This window comes from Carcharhinus amblyrhynchos, chromosome 8 (genome assembly GCF_965287045.1).
Source record: "Carcharhinus amblyrhynchos chromosome 8, sCarAmb.v2.hapA, whole genome shotgun sequence".
Lineage (NCBI taxonomy): Eukaryota > Metazoa > Chordata > Chondrichthyes > Carcharhiniformes > Carcharhinidae > Carcharhinus > Carcharhinus amblyrhynchos.
Window position 1 is genome coordinate 73,012,851 of NC_137331.1, and position 23,337 is coordinate 73,036,187.

General features: G+C 43.4%; 1 protein-coding gene across 4 annotated transcripts in view; it reads left to right on the forward strand.

The window, feature by feature from the left end:
- Positions 1–23,337, forward strand: part of ccdc178 (coiled-coil domain containing 178) — a 298,679-nt gene that overhangs the window by 54,245 nt on the left and 221,097 nt on the right. For all 4 annotated transcript variants that reach the window (XM_080194266.1, XM_080194267.1, XM_080194269.1 and 1 more), the window contains 3 exons: positions 43–185; positions 5,884–6,037; positions 14,123–14,218. In XM_080194266.1, the coding sequence (XP_080050392.1) occupies positions 43–185; positions 5,884–6,037; positions 14,123–14,218 (393 nt within the window). The remainder of the gene's footprint in view (positions 1–42; positions 186–5,883; positions 6,038–14,122; positions 14,219–23,337) is intronic.

Sequence of the window (23,337 nt, forward strand, 5' to 3'; positions counted from 1 at the left end):
GTAAATTTTATTGTACAGAAACTATTTTTCTCTGATTTTTAGGTGACTGAAATCTTTAAAAAGGCTGATTCGGAGCTGAAAAAAATAATGCAGGAACTTGCAGATAAACGTGCTGAAGCAGAGTTGCAACAAAAAGAGATGCATGAGGAACTTACCACATTAAGAGGAAAAACATCGGACCTCCAGTGAGAATATTTTGATGATCTTTAACTAAACAGCATAATAATATTTACCTTGATGTTCACTTTTTATTCAGTTCTCAAAAAGTAGAATTTTTGTTTTAAGTTCTAAGGAATCCACTTTTTTAAAAAAAGAAAACTCTTTATCCTTCAGTTAACAATTGCCTTACTAAATTAGTACATAATTAGCATGTGCAGAGTGCTGGCATGCCTATTTGGGGAGTATTTGCTGGAAAAGAAAGACTTGTATGCAAAGAAGGAAAATAATGGTGCTGATTTAATTCTGGCGCTGCCATTTTTAATTACTAGCCAATTCTTTCCCTTACCCTCACATAGCTTAATATGTACTCAGCAGCAGAAAGGATGTCCCTCTGCACTGTTTCCCCAAAAGCACTATTTTACAGGATCATTACATACTTTCAGATTAGTTGCTGATTGCACAGGTATGAAGAATCAGTGATTTTTGGTGGTTCATGGAATTTTTTGGAGGTTCTGAAGTGTACTTTGGTCTGGAGTTTAGTTCCTAAATCGAGTAGTGGGAATTGGAAAATTTACTGGCTCTTTCTTGGCATCCAGGTCACCAACAACCTGTCCTGGTCCCTCCACATTGACGCTATAGTTAAGAAAGCCCACCAATGCCTCTACTTCCTCAGGAGGCAAAGGAAATTTGGCATCTCCACTATGACTCTGACCTACTTTTACAGATGCACCATAGAAAACATTCTTCCTGGTTTTACCACAGCTTGGTATGGCTTCTGCTCTGTCCAAGACGCAAGATGCTACAAAGGGTCGTGAACCAAGCATAGTCCATCACTCAAACCAGTCTTCTATCCATTGACTCTGCCTACGCTTCCTGCTGCCTCGGAAAAACAGCCAGCAAAATCAAGGACTTCATGCACCCGGGACATTCTTAATGTAAGAACATAAGAAATAGGAGCAGGAGTAGGCCATCTAGCCCTTTGAGCCTGCCCCGTCATTCAATAAGATCATGGCTGATCTGAAGTGGATCAGTTCCACTTTCCCGCTTTCTCCACATAACCCTTAATTCCCCTGTCTGTCAAAAACCTATCTACCCGTGACTTAAATATATTTAGCGAGGTAGCCTCCACCACTTCAACGGGCAGAGAATTCCAGAGGTTCACCACCCTTTGAGTGAAGAAGTTCCTCCTCAACTCTGATCTAAACAGCAACCCCCCCCTTATCTTGAGGCTGTGCCCTCTAGTCCTGCTATCCTTTCTAAGCGAGAAGAATCTCTCTACTTCTACCCTATCCATCCCCTTCATTATCTTGTACGTCTCTATAAGATCCCCCCTCATCCTTCTAAACTCCAACGAGTACAGACCTAGTCTATTCAGTCTCTCTTCATAGTCCAACCCCATCATCTGCGGTATCAGCCTAGTGAACCTTTTTCCACCTTCTTCCATCGGGAAGAAGATACAAAAGTCTGAGATCACATTCCAACCGGCTCAAGAACAGCTTCCTCCCTCCTACCATCAGACTTTTGAATGGACTACCTCATATTAAGTTGATCTTTCACCACACCCTAGCTATGCTGTAACACTACATTCTGCACTCTCTGCTTTTCTTACCTATTTTTGGTATGCTTTGTCTGTATAGCGTGCAAGAAACAGTATACTAATACATGTGACAATAATAAATCAGATCAAATTAAATCAAATCAAATCACATGCCTCAGGAAGAAGTATCCTGAATGGTGGGATCTTTGATCTGGGGTCAGGGAGGAGGTGGGTATGGGGTCACACACCCTGATGGAAATAGGATGTGGCTAGGGGAGGATGACTGCAAAGCAGGTTGGTTAAAGGGTCTCTCTCAGTTCTCTTGGACTTTGTAACCATTGTTTTCTCAAACATTAAGCCCTCTAGCCCTCATCCAACACACCATTACAATAATAGTTAATTCCTATCACTTGTTTTTATCACAATCCTAAAAATCATTTTGAAATTGATTTTTGTCACAATAGCTGTCGTGATACAATAATAGTTAATTACTATCACTCGTTCATGAGTTACAAAAAAATTTTAATGGGAGGCATTTTTTTTTCATTTACAGGATGTGGGCATCGCTGGCTGGGCCATCATTTTTTAAAGTTAAAATAAAGTTTATTTCTCACAAGTAGGGCTTACATTAACACTGTAATGAAGTTACTTTGAAATTCCCCTAGTCGCCACACTCTGGTGCCTGTTCAGGTCAATGCCAACACGTCTTTCAGAATGTGGGAGGAAACCAGAGCACCTGGAGAAAACCCACACAAACACAGGGAGAACATGTAAACTCCACACAGGCAGTGACCCAAACTGGGAATCAAACCTAGGTCCCTGGAGCTGTGGAGCAGCAGTGTTAACCACTGTGCCGCCCCATTATTTATTGCATATCCCTAACTAACCCCACTTTTGAGGGCATAAGAGAGTCAACCACATTGCTGTCGACCTGTAGTCACAAGTAGGCCAAACCAAGTAACAATGGCAGATTTCCTTCCCAATAGTACATTAATCAGTGAACCAGATCTGCTTTTAGAACAATCAACAATGGTTTCATGGTCATCCTTACTTTTATAATTCCAGATCACTTTTTTAAAATTCAAATTTCACTACCTGCCACATTGGATCTGAACCCAGGTCCCCACATCCGGATTAATAGCCCAGTGACAACATCGCTACATCACCACCACCCTCAAATTTACTCCCAAATTATTCATGAACAGAAATTTAGAACTATAGAATCCCTACAGTGCAGAAGGAGGCCATTTGGGGTTCACTGCTTCTTTGAGGGGCTATGAACCACAACTTTTGGAAAAGCTGGCATTACCCAATGAACATTGCAGAGGACTAAGATATACCTGTCTCCACAATGGAGATGGCCAGGTCGGACGTGCCACATGCAGACTTTTGACAGGAACCAGCCAGCATACTTTAAAGCAGTACCAAAAATCAGACAACCTGGGAAGAGGATCAGGTGGATTTGCTGAGTCACAGGAATAGGGCAAAGAGGAGGCCCTGGAAAAGGTGCATATTTAGAGACTTGGTGCAGCTTTAATGGGCTAAATGGCCTCCTTCTGCACTGTAGGGATTCTATAGTTCTAAATTTCTGTTCATGAATAATTTGGGAGTAAATTTGGGGTAGGTGGTGATGTAGCGATGTTGTCACTGGGCTATTAATCCGGATGTGGGGACCTGGGTTCAGATCCAATGTGGCAGATAGTGAAATTTGAATTTTAAAAAAGTAATCTGGAATTATAAAAGTAAGGATGACCATGAAACCATTGTTGATTGTTCTAAAAGCAGATCTGGTTCACTGATTAATGTACTATTGGGAAGGAAATCTGCCATTGTTACTTGGTTTGGCCTACTTGTGACTACAGATCCACAGCAATGTGGTTGACTCTCATATTCCCTCAAAAGGGGTGGGGGGGGTGCAGTTAGGGATATGCAGTAAATAATGGAGCGGCACGGTGGTTAGCACTGCTGCTTCACAGCACCAGGGACCTGGGTTTGATTCCCAGTTTGGGTCACTGTCTGTAGAGTTTACATGTTCTCCCTGTGTTTGTGTGGGTTTCCTCCAGGCGCTCTGGTTTCCTCCCACATTCTAAAAGACATGTTGGCATTGACCTGAACAGGCACCGGAGTGTGGCGACCAGGGGGATTTCACAGTAGCTTCATTACAGTGTTAATGTAAGCCTTACTTGTGAGAAATAAACTTTATTTTAACTTTAAAAAATGATGGCCCAGCCAGCGATGCCCACATTCTGTAAATGAAAATAATATAAGCCTTACTTACGTGGCGAAAAACTGCAGCAGGCGACGGTGCAGAGGGACCTCGGGGTCCTTGTGCATGAGTCGCAAAAACCCAGCTTGCAGGTGCAGCAGGTGGTCAGGAAGGCGAATGGGATGCTGGCCTTCATAGCGAGGGGGATTGAATATAAAAGTAGGGAGGTCTTGCTGCAGCTGTATAGGGCATTGGTGAGGCCGCAGCTGGAGTATTGTGTGCAGTTTTGGGCGCCGCACCTGCGCAAGGATATTTTGGCCCTGGAGGGAGTGCAGAGGAGGTTTACTAGGCTGATACCGGAGTTGAGGGGATTGAGCTATGAGGAGAGGCTGAATAAACTAGGCTTGTACTCGTTAGAGTTTAGAAGAATGAGGGGAGATCTCATTGAGACGTATAAGATGATGAATGGGATGGATAGGATAGAGGTGGAGAGACTCTTCCCGCTCAAAAAAGACAGTAGGACTAGGGGGCACAGCCTCAAGATAAAGGGGAGGCGGTTTAGAACGGAGTTGAGGAGGAACTTCTTCACTCAAAGGGTGGTGAATCTCTGGAATTCTCTGCCCGTTGAAGTGGTGGAGGCTGCCTCGCTAAATATTTTTAAGAAGCGGGTTGATGGGTTTTTGATAAGAGAAGGGATTAAGGGTTATGGGGAGAGGGCGGGAAAGTGGAACTGAGCCACGACAGATGAGCCATGATCTTATTGAATGGCGGGGCAGGCTCGAAGGGCTAGATGGCCTACTCCTGCTCCTATTTCTTATGTTCTTATGTTCTCCCATTAAAATTTCATTGTAACTCATGAACGAGTGATTGTAATTAACTATTATTGTATCACAACAGCTATTGTGACAAAAATCAATTTCAAAATGATTTTTAGGATTGTGATAATATTTTGCGTTTCAGCTGGAACATTATATTTTCTTAGAATGCTACACTAATTTTTGAATTTATGGGAATTCCTTTATAACACAGTTAACACTTGTAATAACGCTTTTTATTCTTCACACAGGGAGAATTATTATGGATACATTACTAAGATTATGGTATTCTACTGTTAGTATTTAATTTGTATCTAATTCCAAGGGCTGAGTGTAATTAATTGAAAATGAGTTCGGTAATTTCAACCCATCCCACAACTCATCAGCTTTAATTTGGGACAGAAGAGACCACATAAGTAGGGACAGTTGTTGTTATAGCATTAACTGATGAACTGATGGTTTAATATGACCTTTTGTGTATCAAACAAATAAAGAATTGTTCACTTAGAAACATAGAATCCCATGAGCATACACCGACAGCAATCCCACCCAGGCATTTGCTCTGCAAATCCCCCTGACATTAAGGGGCAATTCAACCTAACCTGCACGTCTTTGGATTGTGGGGGGAAACTGGAGCACCTGGAGGAAACCCACACCATCCTAAGGAGAATATATAGACTCCGCACAGTCCCGAGGTCAGAATTGAACCCAGGTCCTTGATCCTGTGACGCAGCAGTGCACTGTGTCACCTTCTGCCCCAATACATTCTGCTTAATATGTTTTTCATGAGATATGGGTGTGAGACTTGCAATGGCTAATCTAACTATTGGTTAAATGAAGAAGGGCCAATCAGAGCAGTCTATATTAAAAATGATATTCAAGGGTTAACATATTTAAGAATATTGTTAAAGTCAATGTATAATGATACATAACTAGTTATATACTTTTTTTGCATAGCCTTGGTTACTTCATTGAGGAGTACTGTTTGCTATTAAACTAATCTGTATTTGAGCAATTAATTGTTTATTTTGCTAGGTTATTTATATCTTAGTTGTTGCACTGAATCTTATGTATCTTTTATGGTCAAAACTCTTCTGAAGAAAGAGATAAAAAGATTTATACAAACTTCAAAACTGCTTTTTTAACACAATCTTTCTGTTTGACAGCAAAGATATGATCAATGTCCAGGACCTCTTTGATGCTTATGTTACTCAGGAAAAGGAACTTCAGGATCGACTTGCAAAAGCAGAAAGACTACACGATCAACTTATTAATGACAGTGTTGATTTGACAGAACAGAAAAATATCAGGAAAGACAATGTAAGTTTTTTTACCTGCTCTGACTTTCTGAATGTGTGCTTCCAATGCATAGGATAGCATTGATACACATCCCAGCAACTGTACAACTATGTCTGGAACATCATTTCATAAAATCAGATCTAATAGGTCAACTCCAAAGCCACTGGACTTTGCAATGCAAAACGCCTGCTGAAGCACCTTGAGTGAAAAATTTGCTGGAAATTCCCTTGGAGCTGCTCCTGCTCAAATTTAGTATTTCATCAGACGTGCAGCAGAAGATTCAACAAGAATGCAAAATTTTGGATATTAGATCAACAGTGGCATAGTGGTTAGCACTGCTGCCTCACAGCACCAGGGACCCAGGTTTGATTTCTCACTATCCGGACCCCTAGTCTAAAAGGATTTCCAGTCGATATGAGGAAAATTAAAGTCCTCACTATAACAACTCTATTATTTCTCCATCTGTTCAGAATCTGCTTACATATCCATTCTTCAACTTTCCGTTGGCTGTTGGGAGGCCTGTAATACAGTCACAGTGACTGTCCCCTTCCTGTTTCTGAGCTCTACCCACAGTGTCAGATTACATGATTGTTCCAAGGTGCCCTCCTTCTGTACAGCTGCAATATATTCCCTAACCAGTATTGCAACACTTCCATCTTTTTTACCTTCCCCTCTGTCTCGCCTAAAACATTTATATTCTCGAATACTTAACTGCTAGTCCTGTCCCTCTTTTAATCAAGTCTCCAGTACCACAATTGTATCCAAATTCCACGCATGAATCAAGGCTCTAAGTTCATCTCTCTTACCTGTTATACTCCTTGCACTGAAGCACATGCACTCCAGATCTCCACGCCCACTGAGTTTGACCTTCCCTAGCCTGCTCTTCCTCTTAGGTAGCCTGTGCTTGATCCCATGCTCATCCCCAGTCTCTACACTTGCTGACCTACTCTTCTGATTCCCACCCTCCTGCCACATTAGTTTAAACCCACCTGAACCATATTAGCAAATCTCCCAATGCCCCTCCAGTTCAGGTGTAACCCATCCTCTTGCACAGGGCCCTTTTCCTTGGAAGATATCTCAAGAGTCCACAAATCTGAAACTCCCCCTCCGACATCAGTTCATTAGCCATGTGTTCAGCTACACTGTGTCCCTGTACCTAGCCTCACTAGCATGTGGCATGGGGAGTAATCCTGAGATTACTACTGTAGAGGTGCTGCTTTTGAATCCTCTATCTAATTCCCTAAATTACCATTGAGGACCTCTCTACTCTTTCCACCCAAGTCATTTGTACCAATGTGGAAGACGACATCTGTTTGATTTTCCTTGCATTTTAGGATGCTTTGTATCCGCTCGGAGAACCAGGGCCATGGCACTAGGGAGGCAAACTACCATCCTGAAGCCCCTTTCACAGCCACAGAAGTGCCTATCTGTGCCCCTGACTATTGAATCGCCTACCACTATTGCTTTGCTACGCTTTGTACGCACCCACCCCCACCCCACCTCCCCCGAGCAGCTGGGCTAGCCATGGTGCCTCCACTCTGTCCATGCCTCTCATAATCTTGTAGACTTCTACCAGGTCTCCCCTCAACCTCCTTCACTCCAGTGAAAACAAACCAAGTTTCTCCAACCTCTCTTCATAGCTAATGCCCTCCATACCAGGCAACATTCTGGTAAATCTTTTCTGCACCCTTTCCAAAGCCTTCACGTCTGCTCAGCGACTCTGCACTGTCGTGTGTCGTGAAGGCCACCTTGGAGAATGCTTACCCAAAGGTCAGAGGCTGAATGCCCGTGACCACTGAAGTGTTCGCCAACAGGAAGGGAACAGTCTTGCCTGGTGATTGTCGAGCGATGTTCATTCATCCGTTGTCGTAGCGTCTGCATGGTCTCCCCAATGTACCATGCTTCGGGACATCCTTTCTTGCAACATATCAGGTAGACAATGTTGGCCGAGTTGCAAGAGTATTTACCGTGTACCTGGTGGATGGTATTCTCACGTGTGATGATGGTATCCGTGTCGATGATCCGGCATGTCTTGCAGAGGTTGCTGTGGCAAGGTTGTGTGGTGTTGTGGTCACTGTTCTCCTGAAGACTGGGTAGTTTGCTGCAAACAATGGTCTGTTTGAGGTTGTGTGGTTGTCTGAAGGCAAGAAGTGGGGGTGTGGGGATGGCCCTGGCGAGATGTTCGTCTTCATCAATGATATGTTGAAGACTCCGGAGAAGATGTTGTAGCTTCTCCGCTCCAGGGAAGTACTGGACGACGAAGGGTACTCTGTCCACTGTGTCCCGTGTTTGTCTTCTGAGGAGATCGGTGCGGTTTTTCGCTGTGGCACATCGGAACTGTCGAATTATGGGTCGAGCGCCATATCCTGTTCTTAAGAGGGCATCTTTCAGCGTCTGGAGGTGTCTGTCACGATCCTCCTCATCTGAGCAAATCCTGTGTATACGGAGGGCTTGTCCATAGGGGATGGCTTCTTTAACACGTTTAGGGTGGAAGCTGGAGAAGTGGAGCATTGTGAGATTGTCTGTGGGCTTGCGGTACAGTGAGGTGCTGAGGTGACCGTCCTTGATGGAGATGCATGTGCCCAAGAATGCAGCTGATTCTGGGGAATAGTCCATGGTGAGTCTGATGGTGGGGTGGAATTTGTTGATATCATCATATAGTTGTTTCAGTGATTGTTCACCATGAGGCCAAAGGAAGAAAATGTCATCGATGTATCTAGTGTACAGCATCGGTTGAAGATTCTGTGCAGTGAAGAAGTCTTGTTCGAACCTGTGCATGAAGATGTTGGCATATTGAGGTGCAAATTTGGTCCCCATGGCTGTTCCGTGTGTCTGGATGAAAAACTGGTTGTTGAAGGTGAAGACATTGTGGTCCAGGATAAAGCGGATGAGTTGTAAAATTGCATCTGGAAACTGGCAATTGTCAGCATTGAGTACTGAGGCAGTCGCAGCAATGCCATCATTGTGGGGGATGTTGGTGTAGAGCGCCGAGACATCCATTGTGACGAGGAGTGTCCCTGGTTCAACTGCTCCATGTGTGCTGAGTTTCTGTAGGAAGTCCGTAGTGTCGCGACAAAAGCTGGGGGTTCTTTGTACAATGGGTTTCAGGATGCCCTCGACGTAGCCAGAGAGGTTCTCACACAGAGTCCCATTGCCCGATACGATGGGACGGCCAGGTGTGTTTGCCTTGTGTATCTTTGGGAGGCAGCAGAGATCTCCAATGCGGGGAGTACGTGGAATGAGAGCACAGAGGGTGCTCTGAAGGTCCGGATCAAAGGTCTTGATCAGATTGTTGAGTTGACGAGTGTGTTCTTTGGTTGGATCTGTGGGTAACTGTCTGTGGTGTTCCTCATTGTTTAGTTGTCAGTACACTTTTCAGTAATCTGTTCTGTTCAGTATGACGATGGCCCCTCCTTTGCTGGTTTGATGACAATGTTGCGGTTGGTCTTGAGAGCGTGGATGGTGTTGCGTTGTGCTCGGGTGATGTTCGGGGCTGTCTTGTGAGTGCGGCTGATGAATCTGGTGTTAACGCACCTCCTGATGGTTTGGGCATACAAGTCCAGTCGAGGGCAGCGGCCTTCCGGAGGAGTCCAATTGGATTCCTTCCTCTTAGGTTGTTGCACTGCAGATCTCTCTGGCGGCTGTTCTGGTTCATCGGCTGTCTCATTGTGTTCGCTGCTGGCTTCTTGGGGTTTGTGGAAGACCTCCCGCAGCCTCATTCGCCTGATGAATTCCTCTGTGTCCGCTGCGAGACTGATGGGGTCCATTTTGGTGGTGGGGCAGAAATTGAGCCCTCGGCTGAGAACTTCGATTTCATCTGGTTGAAGTGTGTAGTCCGACAAGTTGACAGTAGACCTCCCTGCGGTAGTGCTGTTTTCTACTGTGGTGCCGGGGGAGGCTTGGTTGTTGCTGGCGGTGATGCCGAGTTTCTCAAGTTTCCTGTTCTTGGTGTGCATGTAGGTGGTGTAGTTTCTTTGTCTCATCTGCTTGGCAGAGTTTCGCAGTTGGTCTGCATCCTGAGCGCAAGTTGAGAATATGTATTCCATTTTAGTTTCCAGGGTGTGGCGTTTGCTGTAAAGCTGGTGTATGACGTGGTTGAGGAGTGTGAGAGAGGTGCGACGGCAAAGTCTCTCAGCGTAGTCTGTGTTATAGGTTGACCTGAGTGGGTTCGTGATCTGTAGTCCTTTTGGTATCTTGTCTGCTTTCTTGCATCTCTGTAAAAGCTTGATGTCTGTGTTGATATGCGCAATCTTCTTGGAGATCCTCTCTACTTGGATCCGGCAGTTTGCGGTGTCGATAGTAGTCATGATGTGGATGTGCCGGCGTTGGACTGGGGTAAACACAGTAAAAAGTCTGACAACACCAGGTTTTAGTCCAACCGATTTATTTGATAGTAAACGCACAAGCTTTCGGGTTAGTCACTTCGTCAGGTGAATGGAGAGTTCTGGCCTCAGACAGAGCATATAAAGCACAGACAGTTTACAGATTACTGATTAGAATGCGAATCTTTACACCTAACCTGCTGTTCAAGTCTTGAAGTGGCCGACAATGTGAGTGGAAGGAGCACTGATCACAGGTTAAAGAGATGTGTATTGTCTCCAGACAGTACAGTAAGTGAGGTTTTGCAAACCCAGGCAAGTCACGGGGGTTACAGATAGTGCGACATGAACCCAAGATCCTTGTTGAGACCGTCCTCATGTGTGTGGAACTTGGCTATCAGTCTCTGCTCAGTGACTCTGCGCTGTCGTGTGTCGTGAAGGCCACCTTGGAAAATGCTTACCCGAAGGTCAGAGGCTGAATGCCCGTGACCACTGAAGTGTTCGCCAACAGGAAGGGAACAGTCTTGCCTGGTGATTGTCGAGCGATGTTCATTCATCCGTTGTCGTAGCGTCTGCATGGTCTCCCCAATGTACCATGCTTCGGGACATCCTTTCTTGCAACGTATCAGGTAGACAATGTTGGCCGAGTTGCAAGAGTATTTACCGTGTACCTGGTGGATGGTATTCTCACGTGTGATGATGGTATCCGTGTCGATGATCTGGCATGTCTTGCAGAGGTTGCTGTGCAAGGTTGTGTGGTGTTGTGGTCACTGTTCTCCTGAAGACTGGCCCGAAGCGTGGTACATTGGGGAGACCATGCAGACGCTACGACAACGGATGAATGAACATCGCTCGACAATCACCAGGCGAGACTGTTCCCTTCCTGTTGGCGAACACTTCAGTGGTCACGGGCATTCAGGCTCTGACCTTCGGGTAAGCATTCTCCAAGGTGGCCTTCACGACACATGACAGCGCAGAGTCGCTGAGCAGAGACTGATAGTCAAGTTCCACACACATGAGGACGGTCTCAACAAGGATCTTGGGTTCATGTCGCACTATCTGTAACCCCCAACACTTGCCTGAGTTTGCAAAACCTCACTCACTGTACTGTCTGGAGACAATACACGTCTCTTTAACCTGTGATCAGTGCTCCTTCCACTCACATTGTCGGCCACTTCAAGACTTGAACAGCAGGCTAGGTGTAAAGATTCGCATTCTAATCAGTAATCTGTAAACTGTCTGTGCTTTATATGCTCTGTCTGAGGCCAGAACTCTCCATTCACCTGACGAAGGGACTAACCCGAAAGCTTGTGCGTTTACTATCAAATAAATCGGTTGGACTAAAATCTGGTGTTGTCAGACTTTTTACTGTGACCTCCCCTGTAGCCAGTGAAGATATAAAGATTTCTGTCAAAGCCCCAGTAATTTCCTCCCTTGCCTCTCTCAATGTTCTGGGATATATCCCATGAGGCCCTGGGGACTTGTCTACCTTAATGTTTCTCAAGAACTCCAATATCTCCTCCTTTTTGTTCTCAACATGACTCAAACTATCCACGCATCCTTTCCCAGACTCATCATCCACCAAGTCCTTCTCTTTGGTGAATACTGACACATTTAGTACCTCGTCCATTTCCTCTGGTTCCACGCATAGATTGCCTCCTTGTCCTGGAGTGGGCCAACCCTCTCCCTGGCTACCGTCTTGCTTTTTATGTATGTATAAAAAGCCTTGGGATTTTCCTTAAATCCTGCTGACCAATGCTTTTTCATGACCTCTTTTTGCTTTCTTTCTATTTTCCTTGTATTCCACACTTGCTTCGTGTGTTCCGAGCCTCCTCGTTTTGACAAATGCTTCCTTTTTCTCTTTGACTAGGCTCACAATATCTCTCGTTTCCAAGGTTCCCAAAACTTGCCTTATTGTCCTTCATCCTTACAGGAATGTGCTGGTCCTGAATCCCTATCAACTTACAGTTGAAAGCCTCCCACATGCCAGATGTTGAGTTGCCCTCAAACATCTGCTCCCGATCCATATTCTTCAGTTCCTGCCTCATATTGTTGTAAATAGCCTTCCCCCAATTTGGTACCTTAACTTGAGGGCGACATTTATCTTTATCCGTCAATACCTTAAAGCTTAAACAGAAGAAATGTTTACGGTAGATTAGATATAAAGAAAGTGCAAGACTCATATACTAAGTGTTATGCGCAATCAGCACACACCTCAAATCATGTGCCCTCGCTTTACGTATGTATCACTTCTGTAATACTGGTAGGATAAAAGCTATGCAGATAGAAACCAGCAGAATGTTGCAATCCTGCAATGGTCAACAAAATGTCTTGTGGGCCATACTCAGAACTCTGATGGGCGACATGGAGCCCCCTGACCACAGGTCGCTCACCACTGACCTAGATGATGGAATGGAATTCTGCAAATATAAAGTTGGCAGAATTGTTAACAGTGTTGATAGAAGCATAAAATTACAAAGAGGTATTGATTGATGAAGTAACAGGGCAAAACTGTGGCAAATGGATTTTGTTATAAGCAAATGTGAGGTCATCCACTTTGGACCTAATGAAAGGAGAGAACAGGGCGCTTTCAAAATGCTGGCAAGCTGAATAGCATGGTGGCTGAAAGAGGCTACACGGATCATTAAAATGTCATGAGCAAGTACAAAAATTAATCAGATGGGCAAATGGAATGCAGATCTTTATAAGCAGAGAACTAGAATACTAGTTGTAGAAGTTATATTTCAGCCATACAAAGCCCTGGCTGAGTTATGCATAGTGTGCCATGAGCAATTCTAGGTGTCAAGCCTTAGGAAAGATATATTGGAATTGGAGGAACTGCAGTGTTGATTTACCAAAATGATACCTGGATTCTTGAGGGATAATTACACAAATTTGGGTTGCATGCCCCAGAATTTAGAAGTTTAAAGGTTAATTTGATCAATGTTGTTCAAGATATTAAGGGAACAGGTATGACTATTTGGAGATTCTTGATTACAGAGCAAATTTAAAATATAGAGCCAGATCTTTTAGAAGTGTTATTCGTACTTATAAAAGGATGGTAACATTTTGGAATTTTCTTGCACAAATAACAATTCATGCTAGATCAAATGTTTTACACCTGAGATTGATAGATTTTTGTTAACCTGAAGTATTGATGGGTATGGGGCACCTAAATGGAGTTAGATCACAGATCAGCTATGATCCCATTGAATCATGGAACAGCCTGAGAGGCTAAATGGCCCATTTCTATTATTATGATCCTGTATTCTGAAGATAATGAGCAAAAGAACCAGAGACAACGAGGAAGGATTTTCAGGCCTCACCTGTCCCAAGACTAGAAATTCCTGTCTGGGGTCAATGAATTTACATTCCAACAAATTTTCCACCTGTCCATGATGACTCGTCGTGTTGGGCAGGACTGAAAAAGTTACGCAAATACGAGGAAATAAAAATATGTGCAGCAATTTATTTTAATTTGGAATGCAATGACTAATCAGGAGATAGAAGCAGATTGAATAAGACTTTAAAAATGACTTGATTAAATAATGAAGGTGAAGAATTGCAGGACAAAAATGTAAAGGAGTGGGACTAATTGGATCGTGCCAACATAGACAGAACAAGCTGTATGTCTGCCTTCTGTGCCGCATTATTCTATGATTCTGTTTACTGATAATTTATGAGTTGCCTGTTGAAAATAATCAAAAGGAAACATTTTAAAAATATTTTAACCCTTTAGGCTTCGAAAAGTTTAATTAATATTAGTAATCCTTGATTTTTTTTGCAGGTGAAGCAATTGAAAATTATGCATGCAGAAAAAGAAGCTGTGATAAATGCCCTAACAATATCTTGCACCAATCTTAGAAAAACTCTTCATGATAAGGTAAACGACTCATTTTTCTGTTTTAAAGGCTACCCTTTTCATTTAGAAATCTAATTTACAGCATTTTCTATTTTCTGTCATATTACCAAATTTGTAGTTTTCAAAGAAAATTCAAGAATCCCACGCTTCCTGTGAGGAATGTAAGTCATAAATCACAATTGCAGAAATTCTCTAAAGGAATGGGTATGACAGATAGGTAGCAGATGAAGGTCAACGTAGAGAAATGTGAGGTGATACATTTTGGTTGGAAGAATATGGAGAGCTAGCATCAAAAAATATACCAATCTAACAGGTGTTCAGAGTAGTGGGACCTGGGTATGTGTGTATAAGTCATTAAAAATGACAGGATAAGTTAAGACAGCAGTTAATAAATTTACAGTACCCTAGGTTTTATTTATAGGTCATTGAGTACAAAAGCACGGAGGTTATGTTGCTCTTGTATAAGACACTAGTTAGACCTCAGCTTGATTACTGCATACAGTTCTGGACACTACATTTTAGGAAGGATATGAAGGTATTGGAGTGAGTGCAGAAAAAAATTGTGAGAATTATTCCAGGGATGGGGAACTTAAGGTATGAAGATTGATTGGTGAAGGTGGGACACTTTTCCTTGGAGAAAATAAGGCTGAGAGGAGGTTTGATAGAGGTATTCAAAATCATGAGGTGTCTGGACAAGGTGGGTAGGGAGAAACTGTTCCCATTGGCAGAAGGATCGTGAATCAAAGAACACAGATGCAAAATAATTGGTTAAAGAAGCAAAAACAATATGGGAAAAATCTTTTTCATACAGCAAGCAGTTAGCTGGGTCAAACGTGAAATGGTCTCATTCTGTGCTGAAACGATTCCGTGATTTTACCTTTATTTTTTCATCTTCTATTTGGAACTCTGCAGAGGTTGTGCTTTAATTTTTTTGTCAACATACCATTTACTATAGTGGAATTGTGTGGATGGTAACAATAATTTCATACGTTACTGAATTAATACACTGCCAGTCCATTAGGGACAGAATGGTAAATTTCTGTAATACATGCCTGATCATAGTGAACATTCTGTTACAGTGTACATTAACATTATTGATGTAAATCTGTTCATGTGTGCTTTGAGGAGAAATACTTCACTTGTTCCTAATACCAAGTACTCCTTGTATAGTGTGTTAATCTAGCCTTCTTTCACGAATTGCACTTTGACACTTCTGTGCTCTGACATTCCCTCAAGCGACGTCATCGGGAGCTCCTTGTTCCTAACAGAACGAGTCATGATGGAAAGGTTGGGGGGGTTGGTTGTGCCACAGAAAATGTGGTCCAAAAGGTTTTTAGCTGTGGAATAGACTACATCTCATTAGCTACAGAGACAGAAGATTGCTGCAGCAGAAAAGTGGTCCCAGTCATTGTGGTTTGATACGTCACTGAAATCTGACCACCAACCCATCAAGATTGTGAAGACAATGACAGCACCCCAGGTTTCCCATGTTAAACAAAGTCACGCAAGGGCAAATCTATCTAGCAAGGGCATGTTTGCTCTTGATTAGTCCAAAGTATGGAATATAACCTCCAATAGCTCGTGGGCACATACTTCCCCAACACCCTGGATGACATTGGCTGATGATTTTACAGCCTATAATGGAAGACTGACAAATGTAACAGTGGCAGAAACCAGGGCAACTGTACAGGCACTGGCTGAGGTCTCGGATGAGTTGGTGGCTCATGGCATTCCAAAATCAACTGGCTTCGGATTATCTGTTAGCCTTGCAAGGAGGAACATGTGCCATGGTAGGTCAGGGATGCTGTACTTATATCCCAGATGCCTCTGAAAATATCACCAACCTGGCCGAACATATTAAGAAACAGGCTGCTCAAGTTCAAAAGATTGGTTGTGACTTTCGTGATTATGACCCACCGGGTTGGTTGGGATGGCTGGGTCATGGATTATTTAATTGGATCTTTAAGGCCTGTGTGCTACTGCTACTGGGGATAAGATTGCTTGGTTACTTGTGTAAATGCATTTTTAATCGAGTCATGGATATACCTGTTTAGTTAGTTGTCATGATATGACAAAAGGAGGGAATGTGAAGTTGTACAAATGAAGTAGTGGCATGATGGGAAAATTGGTCAAATATTTGGTACAAAATAAGTAAAACTGACTCCGCATAACTTAAGACAAGAATAAGACCGGAGAAGGTCAAGACCTGATAAGGCTGACTCCACATAACTTAGGGCTGGATGAGTGAGGCAAGGTAAGGTCAGAAATGACAAAATCACCGGCCTTCTTCTGTTCTATTAAAAGGACCAGATAAAAGTATGAATGATGAGACAAAGAGGTCTCGGAGGTCACCAGGTTATAACACAATTAATGATGTTGCTATTGTTTGTATTACTAATCAAATTCCTGAAGTCACGTAAACTGATAAGAAAAAGGTATAACTATTGAATTGATTCTTTATGTAAGCGCGGACTTGAGACCAGAATTAGCAAGTCATAATGACGGCTCACTGAACTCAAGTTTTTGCCAATACTACATGCAGTCTTTCGAAAATAAAGAAGTTGTTTTGTTGGAACGAATTTTCTTGAGTCTCATTACCACAGTCAAGAACCAGGAAAAATTTCCACTTCAGCACTATTGTAATGCAGTGAGCTATCAAGCCTTTAAATTGGCCTCAGTAAGACAACTTCAGGCAACTGAAGGAACAAGCAAGATCATGACCAGAATTTTACTGGAGCGGGTGAGGCTTGCAGGACAGAATTCTCTGTTGGCCTCGGACAGGATTTTATGGGCCTCACCTGGGTGGGGTCATAAAATAGATTCCATATATGTCCTAATAGAAAGGAAGGGCCAACAGTGACCCTCGTGAACACAGAGCTCATTTTGGCAACCAGAATTCCAATTTTATAAATGAAACAGTCATAATATTTCACCTCCAGCTAGACTGTAGCCAATAAAGGTAAAGGCAAAAGTGGCTATAGTCCCAGATCACTATATGCTTCTCTCCCCTTTGAGGAAAATACATTTCAGAACAGTGGGAACAAATAAGAGTCAGTATCCAGACAATTGGTTTTGAGCACTGTCATCACCAAGACGAGTTTAACAAAAAAACTGTGCTGAAATATGTGACGTCATAGACCAAATACAAACAGCTTTGTCGGCTTGGTGGAACAATCCAAAATCGCAAGTCAAGAAGGCAGTATTCCAACAGCTCAAGGTTGACACTTAAAGACAAATTTGGAAGATAAGGGACACATGGTCAGAAGGAAATGTCCAAGAGATCAAACAATATGCTGGCTACCATGGTGTATGAACTTTTTTTTAAAGGCACTGGGGTCACTGTTTGACCATGGTCAAATGAACGGAATCTCCCTCACTCTTTGTAAGGTAGGCAATGCCATCCATCAATGCTGGAAAGAGAATTTGCAGCAGCTCGTCAACTTTGAATCCATAATGGCAGCTGATATTGTCCAGGCGATCTCCTGGTACCATGCGATAAAATCCATGGGTGAACCAGAATTGCTGGAAGCACTGAAACAAGCAGTCAAAAAGATGAAAAACAACAAAGCCTGCAGCCTGAATGTACTCCTTCTGAGGCCTTCAAAGCTGCTGGGCTTATATTTATATTAAGACCCTAGGCACTCACCCTACAGATTTGGGAGGTAGAAAGAATTCCTCCACGATTTCAGGCATGTGATGATTATAACTATCATCAAGAAAGGAGATAAATCATGGTGTGGAACCTATTGATGTATTCCCCTCTTGTCCATAGCAAGGAAAATCCTGACACATATTCTTCTGAATCACCTGTGGCTGAGGAAATCACCTGAGTGACTGTATGCCTTAGACCCTCCAAAGGAACCTCTAATATTAACGCTGTTGCCAGACAAATCCAAGAAAACTATTGAGAACAACAGGAACTCTTCTTGATGGGCAGTAGACTTGCCAGCCTCAGTGGCAAGGGGGGAAGGGACGGAAGAGAAACACACGGGGAGGTAAGCAAATAGCCTGCTGTCTGGAGAAGAGGTTACCCTCTAAAGAGAGTCCACAGATTGCAGCTCAGCTACCCACTGCAGTCGGAGGTCAGTGTAGTCAAAGACTGGATGCCTCCAGGGAGGCCTCATCCAAGTGTAACAGATGCCCCCTCTTCTCGAGTATTTCTTTTTGTGTCCCTCAGATCCCTGCTGTCTTGCTCAACCTCAGCTCAGCCACTCACCTTTACGTCTACAGAAATGATAGTCACCAGTCACTATAGGAAAATGGTGGTTGGACAGTGGATTAAATAAGACTTATTCCAGAGCCTCATGAGTTTAGCTCTTGGCAATTTTTTTTCTATTAACCTGATCCTTCTGCACTGAAGTCTGATCTCTGTGATGTACCCCTACAGTACCCCTACATTAGTTTGCATTCTCTACTTGCATGATGCAAAGCTTTGGACCTAGTACTTGGTGACTCTTGAAATATCTGTGAAATGACCATGACTACGCAGTGTTAGAAGTATGTGCCTTGCATCATAAGCCAGCCTACTATCTATGAGGATGCTAGCTTGCACCTGAAGGAGTGTCTAGCATGGAGTTAGGTCTCAGATCAGCCTTTAATTAATTGATTGGTGGAACAGCTAAACAGGTCTGATTCTATTTGGTCTATAGCTGATCGAAGGCAAAGTAATCTGCTTCACCTATTTTTATTCTGTTGTAGATCTGGAACTCACCCAGCACAATATATTTTATAAAAAATACAGGTAGGATTCTCTGGCTGTGCTCACCTGGAAAATCCTGCCCATGGTCAATGAACCTTTGCATTGCCTGCTGCCTCCCCCCCACCCCCCCATCCGCTATAATTCCTGTGGTGGGTGGGATGGATGAATTCCCCCCTACATTTTGATCAACTTGTTAAAAACCAAAAGAAATTGAAAATCACTCCAGTGATGGTTGGAAAATCTGGGGACTTTGGAAAATCTAATGTATGCCAAAGCATTATTTTTCCTTGGTACACTGATATATTAACTCACATCTGAGTTAAGTTCAATTTGTACAGCTGGATGTGATGGGACTTTTGACAGTTTATGTCATTCCATCTTTTATATCCCTTCTCTTGTCAATTGTTACCCTTTAAAGGGAATCTACAGATTGCAGATCAGCTACCTATTCCTCAATCCCACTAGACTTTTAAGTGCTGCACATAAAGTTGACGGGACTTTGGTATTTCTTGGTTCTCACCCAACCCCTCCATTTCTGTAGGATTTCTAGACTCCATTCTGGTGTGTTCCTGCTCCCTGGACCAAGAATGCTTGACGCTGAAATGTCACCCCTACTACCTTCCGCAGGAGTTCATCTGTGTTATCCTGACAGCAGTTGACATCCCACCACATGCGGATGTGAAGACCATGCTGGATGAAATATACACTGCCACAAATAGTCATTAGATCAAACATCCCGAGGGCTTGTTCAGCATGGCCAGGGACTTCAACCAGGTCAAACTCAAGAGTGTCCTACCAAAATACCACGTCTCCTGTTCCATCAGAGGCCCAAACATCATAGACCATTGCTACACAAACATCAAACATGCCTACTGCTCTATCGCTTGCCCACACTTTGGCAAATCAGACCACAAGGCTGTACTCCCGGCTGACAAGCAAAAACTGAAATGGGAGAATCCAATAAAGAAAGTTGTGCAGTGTTGGTCTGAGGAATTGGATGAGTCAGTGGACTGGTCAATATTTAAGAACTCAGTGATCAACCTGAAAGAGTACGCCACTACAGTAATGTTTGAGCGTCTTGGCTGCAGTTCAGCAAAGGAGACATGAGTTCTGTTTCTTCATTAACTATCTTTATTTCTTTGATTCAATCCTACATACAATTTTCCATCCACACCCAGTGCCACCTGTGGCCCCTTTATATATCAGTGACTTCCACTGAATAATTGACATCAAATTAGGACTTAATTTGGAAGATCTGTTAATCCATTCCTAACAAGTAGTAGACTTCAGTAGTAAGTGCATAGAAGACTGTGCCAAAGAAGCAAATATGTGTGTTTCCCAACAGAAAACCATAGATGAACAGGGATATTCACTGCTCACTGAAGTCCAGATCTGAGATGTTCAAGTCAGGCGACCCTCACCTATATAAGAAATCCAATTGTGATCTATGGACAACAATGAAAGATGCCAAGAGACAATACCTGAACAGAAACCCAGGCTAGCCACACAGACTCCTACGTATTATGGAAAGGTCTGCAAGACATAACAGGCTACAAGATAAAGGCATGTAGAATCACTGGCACAAATGCACCCCTCCCCGATGAGCTCAACGCATTCTATGCCTATTTTGAGCAAGCGGTCAGAGAGAACATGCCCTCCAACTTGGAAGTCTTGGCCTAACCAGTATCCGAGGTCACCATCGCAGACCTCAGATCAGCCTTCTCTAAAGTCAACTTTCAAGAACGCTGATCCGGCGACTGGCTCAGATGCTGTACCCAGATGAGCACTCAGATTCTGTGTGGACCAGCTGGCAGGGTTTCACAAACATTTGTAACCTCTCCTTACACTGAATCTGAAATCCTTCCTGCTTCAAGATGACCATCATCCCTATACCAAAGAAAATCCAGGCAATGTGTCTTAATGACTTCCCCCAGGGGCTCTGGCATCTATCATCGTGAAATGCTTCAAAAGGTTAGTCATGATACAGATTAATTTCAGCTTCCCAGATGGCTTGAATCCACTACAGTTCACCTATCGCTGCAACAGGTCTACAATAAATGCCAAATCCCTGGTCCCACACTCAACCCTGAAACACCCGGATAATAAAGGCACTTATGTCTCTTATGTCACTATTTATTGACTACAGCTCAGCCTTCAACACTATTGTTCCTACCAAACTCATCTCCAAATTCTTTGGCTAGGCTTGGCTCCTCCCTCTGAAATTGGATCCTAGACTTCCTAACCTACGGACTGCAATCAGTAAGGAGAGGCAACAACACCTCCTCCAGAATTATCCTCAACACTGGTGCCCCACAAGGCTGTGTCCTCAGCTCTTTTCTATATTCCCTGTTCGTCTATGACTGTGTTGCCAGACTCCCCTCCAATTTGATTTTCAAGTTTGCTGATGCCACCACCATGGTACGTTGGATCTCAAACGTGATGAGACAGAGAAAGAGATAGACAATTAGGTGAATTGATACAACGACAATAATCTCCCACTCAGTGTCACTAAAACAAAAGAGATAGTGACTTCAGGACATGCACCTGTCTACATCAATAGGAACAAAGTGGAAATGGTTGAGAGCTTCAAGTTTCCAGGTGTCCAGATCACCAACAACTTGTCCACGTCCATCCACACTGATGCTGTAGTTAAGTAAGCCCACCAATGCCTCTACTTTCTCAGGAGGCTAAGGAAATTCAGCATGTCTGCTACTGCTCTCATCAACTTTTACAGATGCACCATAGAAAACATCCTTTCTGGTTGTATCACAGCTTGGTATAGCTCTTACTCTGTCCAAGACTGCAAGAAACTACAACGCGTTGTGAACAAAGCCCAGACCATCACACAAACCAGTCTCCCATCCATTGACATCGTCTACACTTCCCGCTGCCTCAAAAAAGCAGCCAGCATAATCAAAGACTCAACGCACCCCGTACATACTCTCTTTCACCTTCTTCAGCTGAGAAAAATATACGTACAACCAACTCAAGAACAGCTTCTTCCCTGTTGTCATCAGACTTTTGAATGGACTTCCCTCATGTTAAATTGATCTTTCTCTACACCCGAGCTATGACTGTAGCATTACCTTCTGTATCCTCTCCTTTCCTTCTCTATAATGGTATAGTGTGCATGAAACAATACATTTCCCTGTATACTAATACATGTGACAATAATAAATCAAATCAAATCTAATCAAAATTATTCTCTTGTTCTCAGTTTATTTTGTATACCTAACTTTGGAGGTGAATTCAGAATCAACAATGGCCAAACCTTTGCACCGATTCAACTTGCTTCCATTTGAACTGGAGGAATGACTTCTTAACTTTGTGCTATGAGTAGGAAAACTGCCGACTGAGAGTCCACATTACAAATTCAGGAATGTATCACCCATGGTCTTCTGGCTATTAGCCATTAAATGATTGAAAATTTGGGTCTGTATGTCAACCTGCACTTCAAATGGGCAAAGTTTCTTGTGGAAGCAAAAAGTTAGAGGATTTCCTCGAATGTGGCTATGTGTCATCAGCAGACCTAATATAGTATGGTCAATATAGTATGGAGTTTAATTTAGACAAATGCGAGGTGATGCATTTTGGTAAATTGAACCGGGCAGGACTTACTCAGTTAATACAAAGAACAAAGAACAACCCAGCACGGGAAACAGGCCCTTCGGCCCAATGAGCCCGCGCCGCCGCATCACCCTACACCTATTCTACCCTGCGTGTCTACGAATGGAACCCCTAACTTGCCAGATACAGGGGAGAATAGTGTCAATTTGGTAAAACCAATCAGCCTAAGAGCACACCTAAGGGGTGTGGGAGGAAACCGGAGCGCCCGGAGGAAACCCATGCAACCACAGGGAGAATGCGCAAACTCCCACAGACACAGGCCCAAATCCATGTATCTGCACAGCTAGCAGTGCTAGTCACTGAGCTGTTGCGGCGCCCGTCTACCGGTCCATGATCAAGCACACACACCGACACGAAGTACTAGGCCACTCCTGGAACCTCCAAGAGTAGCCCACGCATGACCCACCGTGTGCATGCCCCTCGTTTGACAACGAGGTGGACCTCCACCTGCGGAATAAAAGACAAAAATGTTAATCTTACAAGTCTGCTTTTCCGGTGTCTCCCGAGGTTCTAACCTTATTTAATAGCCCCTACCATAACCCTCCATCCTCGTTTCACTCATGTGTCTATCTAACTGAACCTTAAACGAGTCCAACGTTCCTGCCTCCACCACCCTACTCGGTAGCGCGTTCCATACCCCCACAACTCTCTGCGTAAAGAACCTTCCTCTCACATCCAAATTATACCTCTCCCCCCTCACCCCTAAATCATGCCCTCTCGTATTTGTACCCAGTCTAGGGAGCAGTCTCTCACTATTGACTCTATCTATTCCCTTCAGTATCTTATATACCTCTATCATGTCCCCCCTCAATCT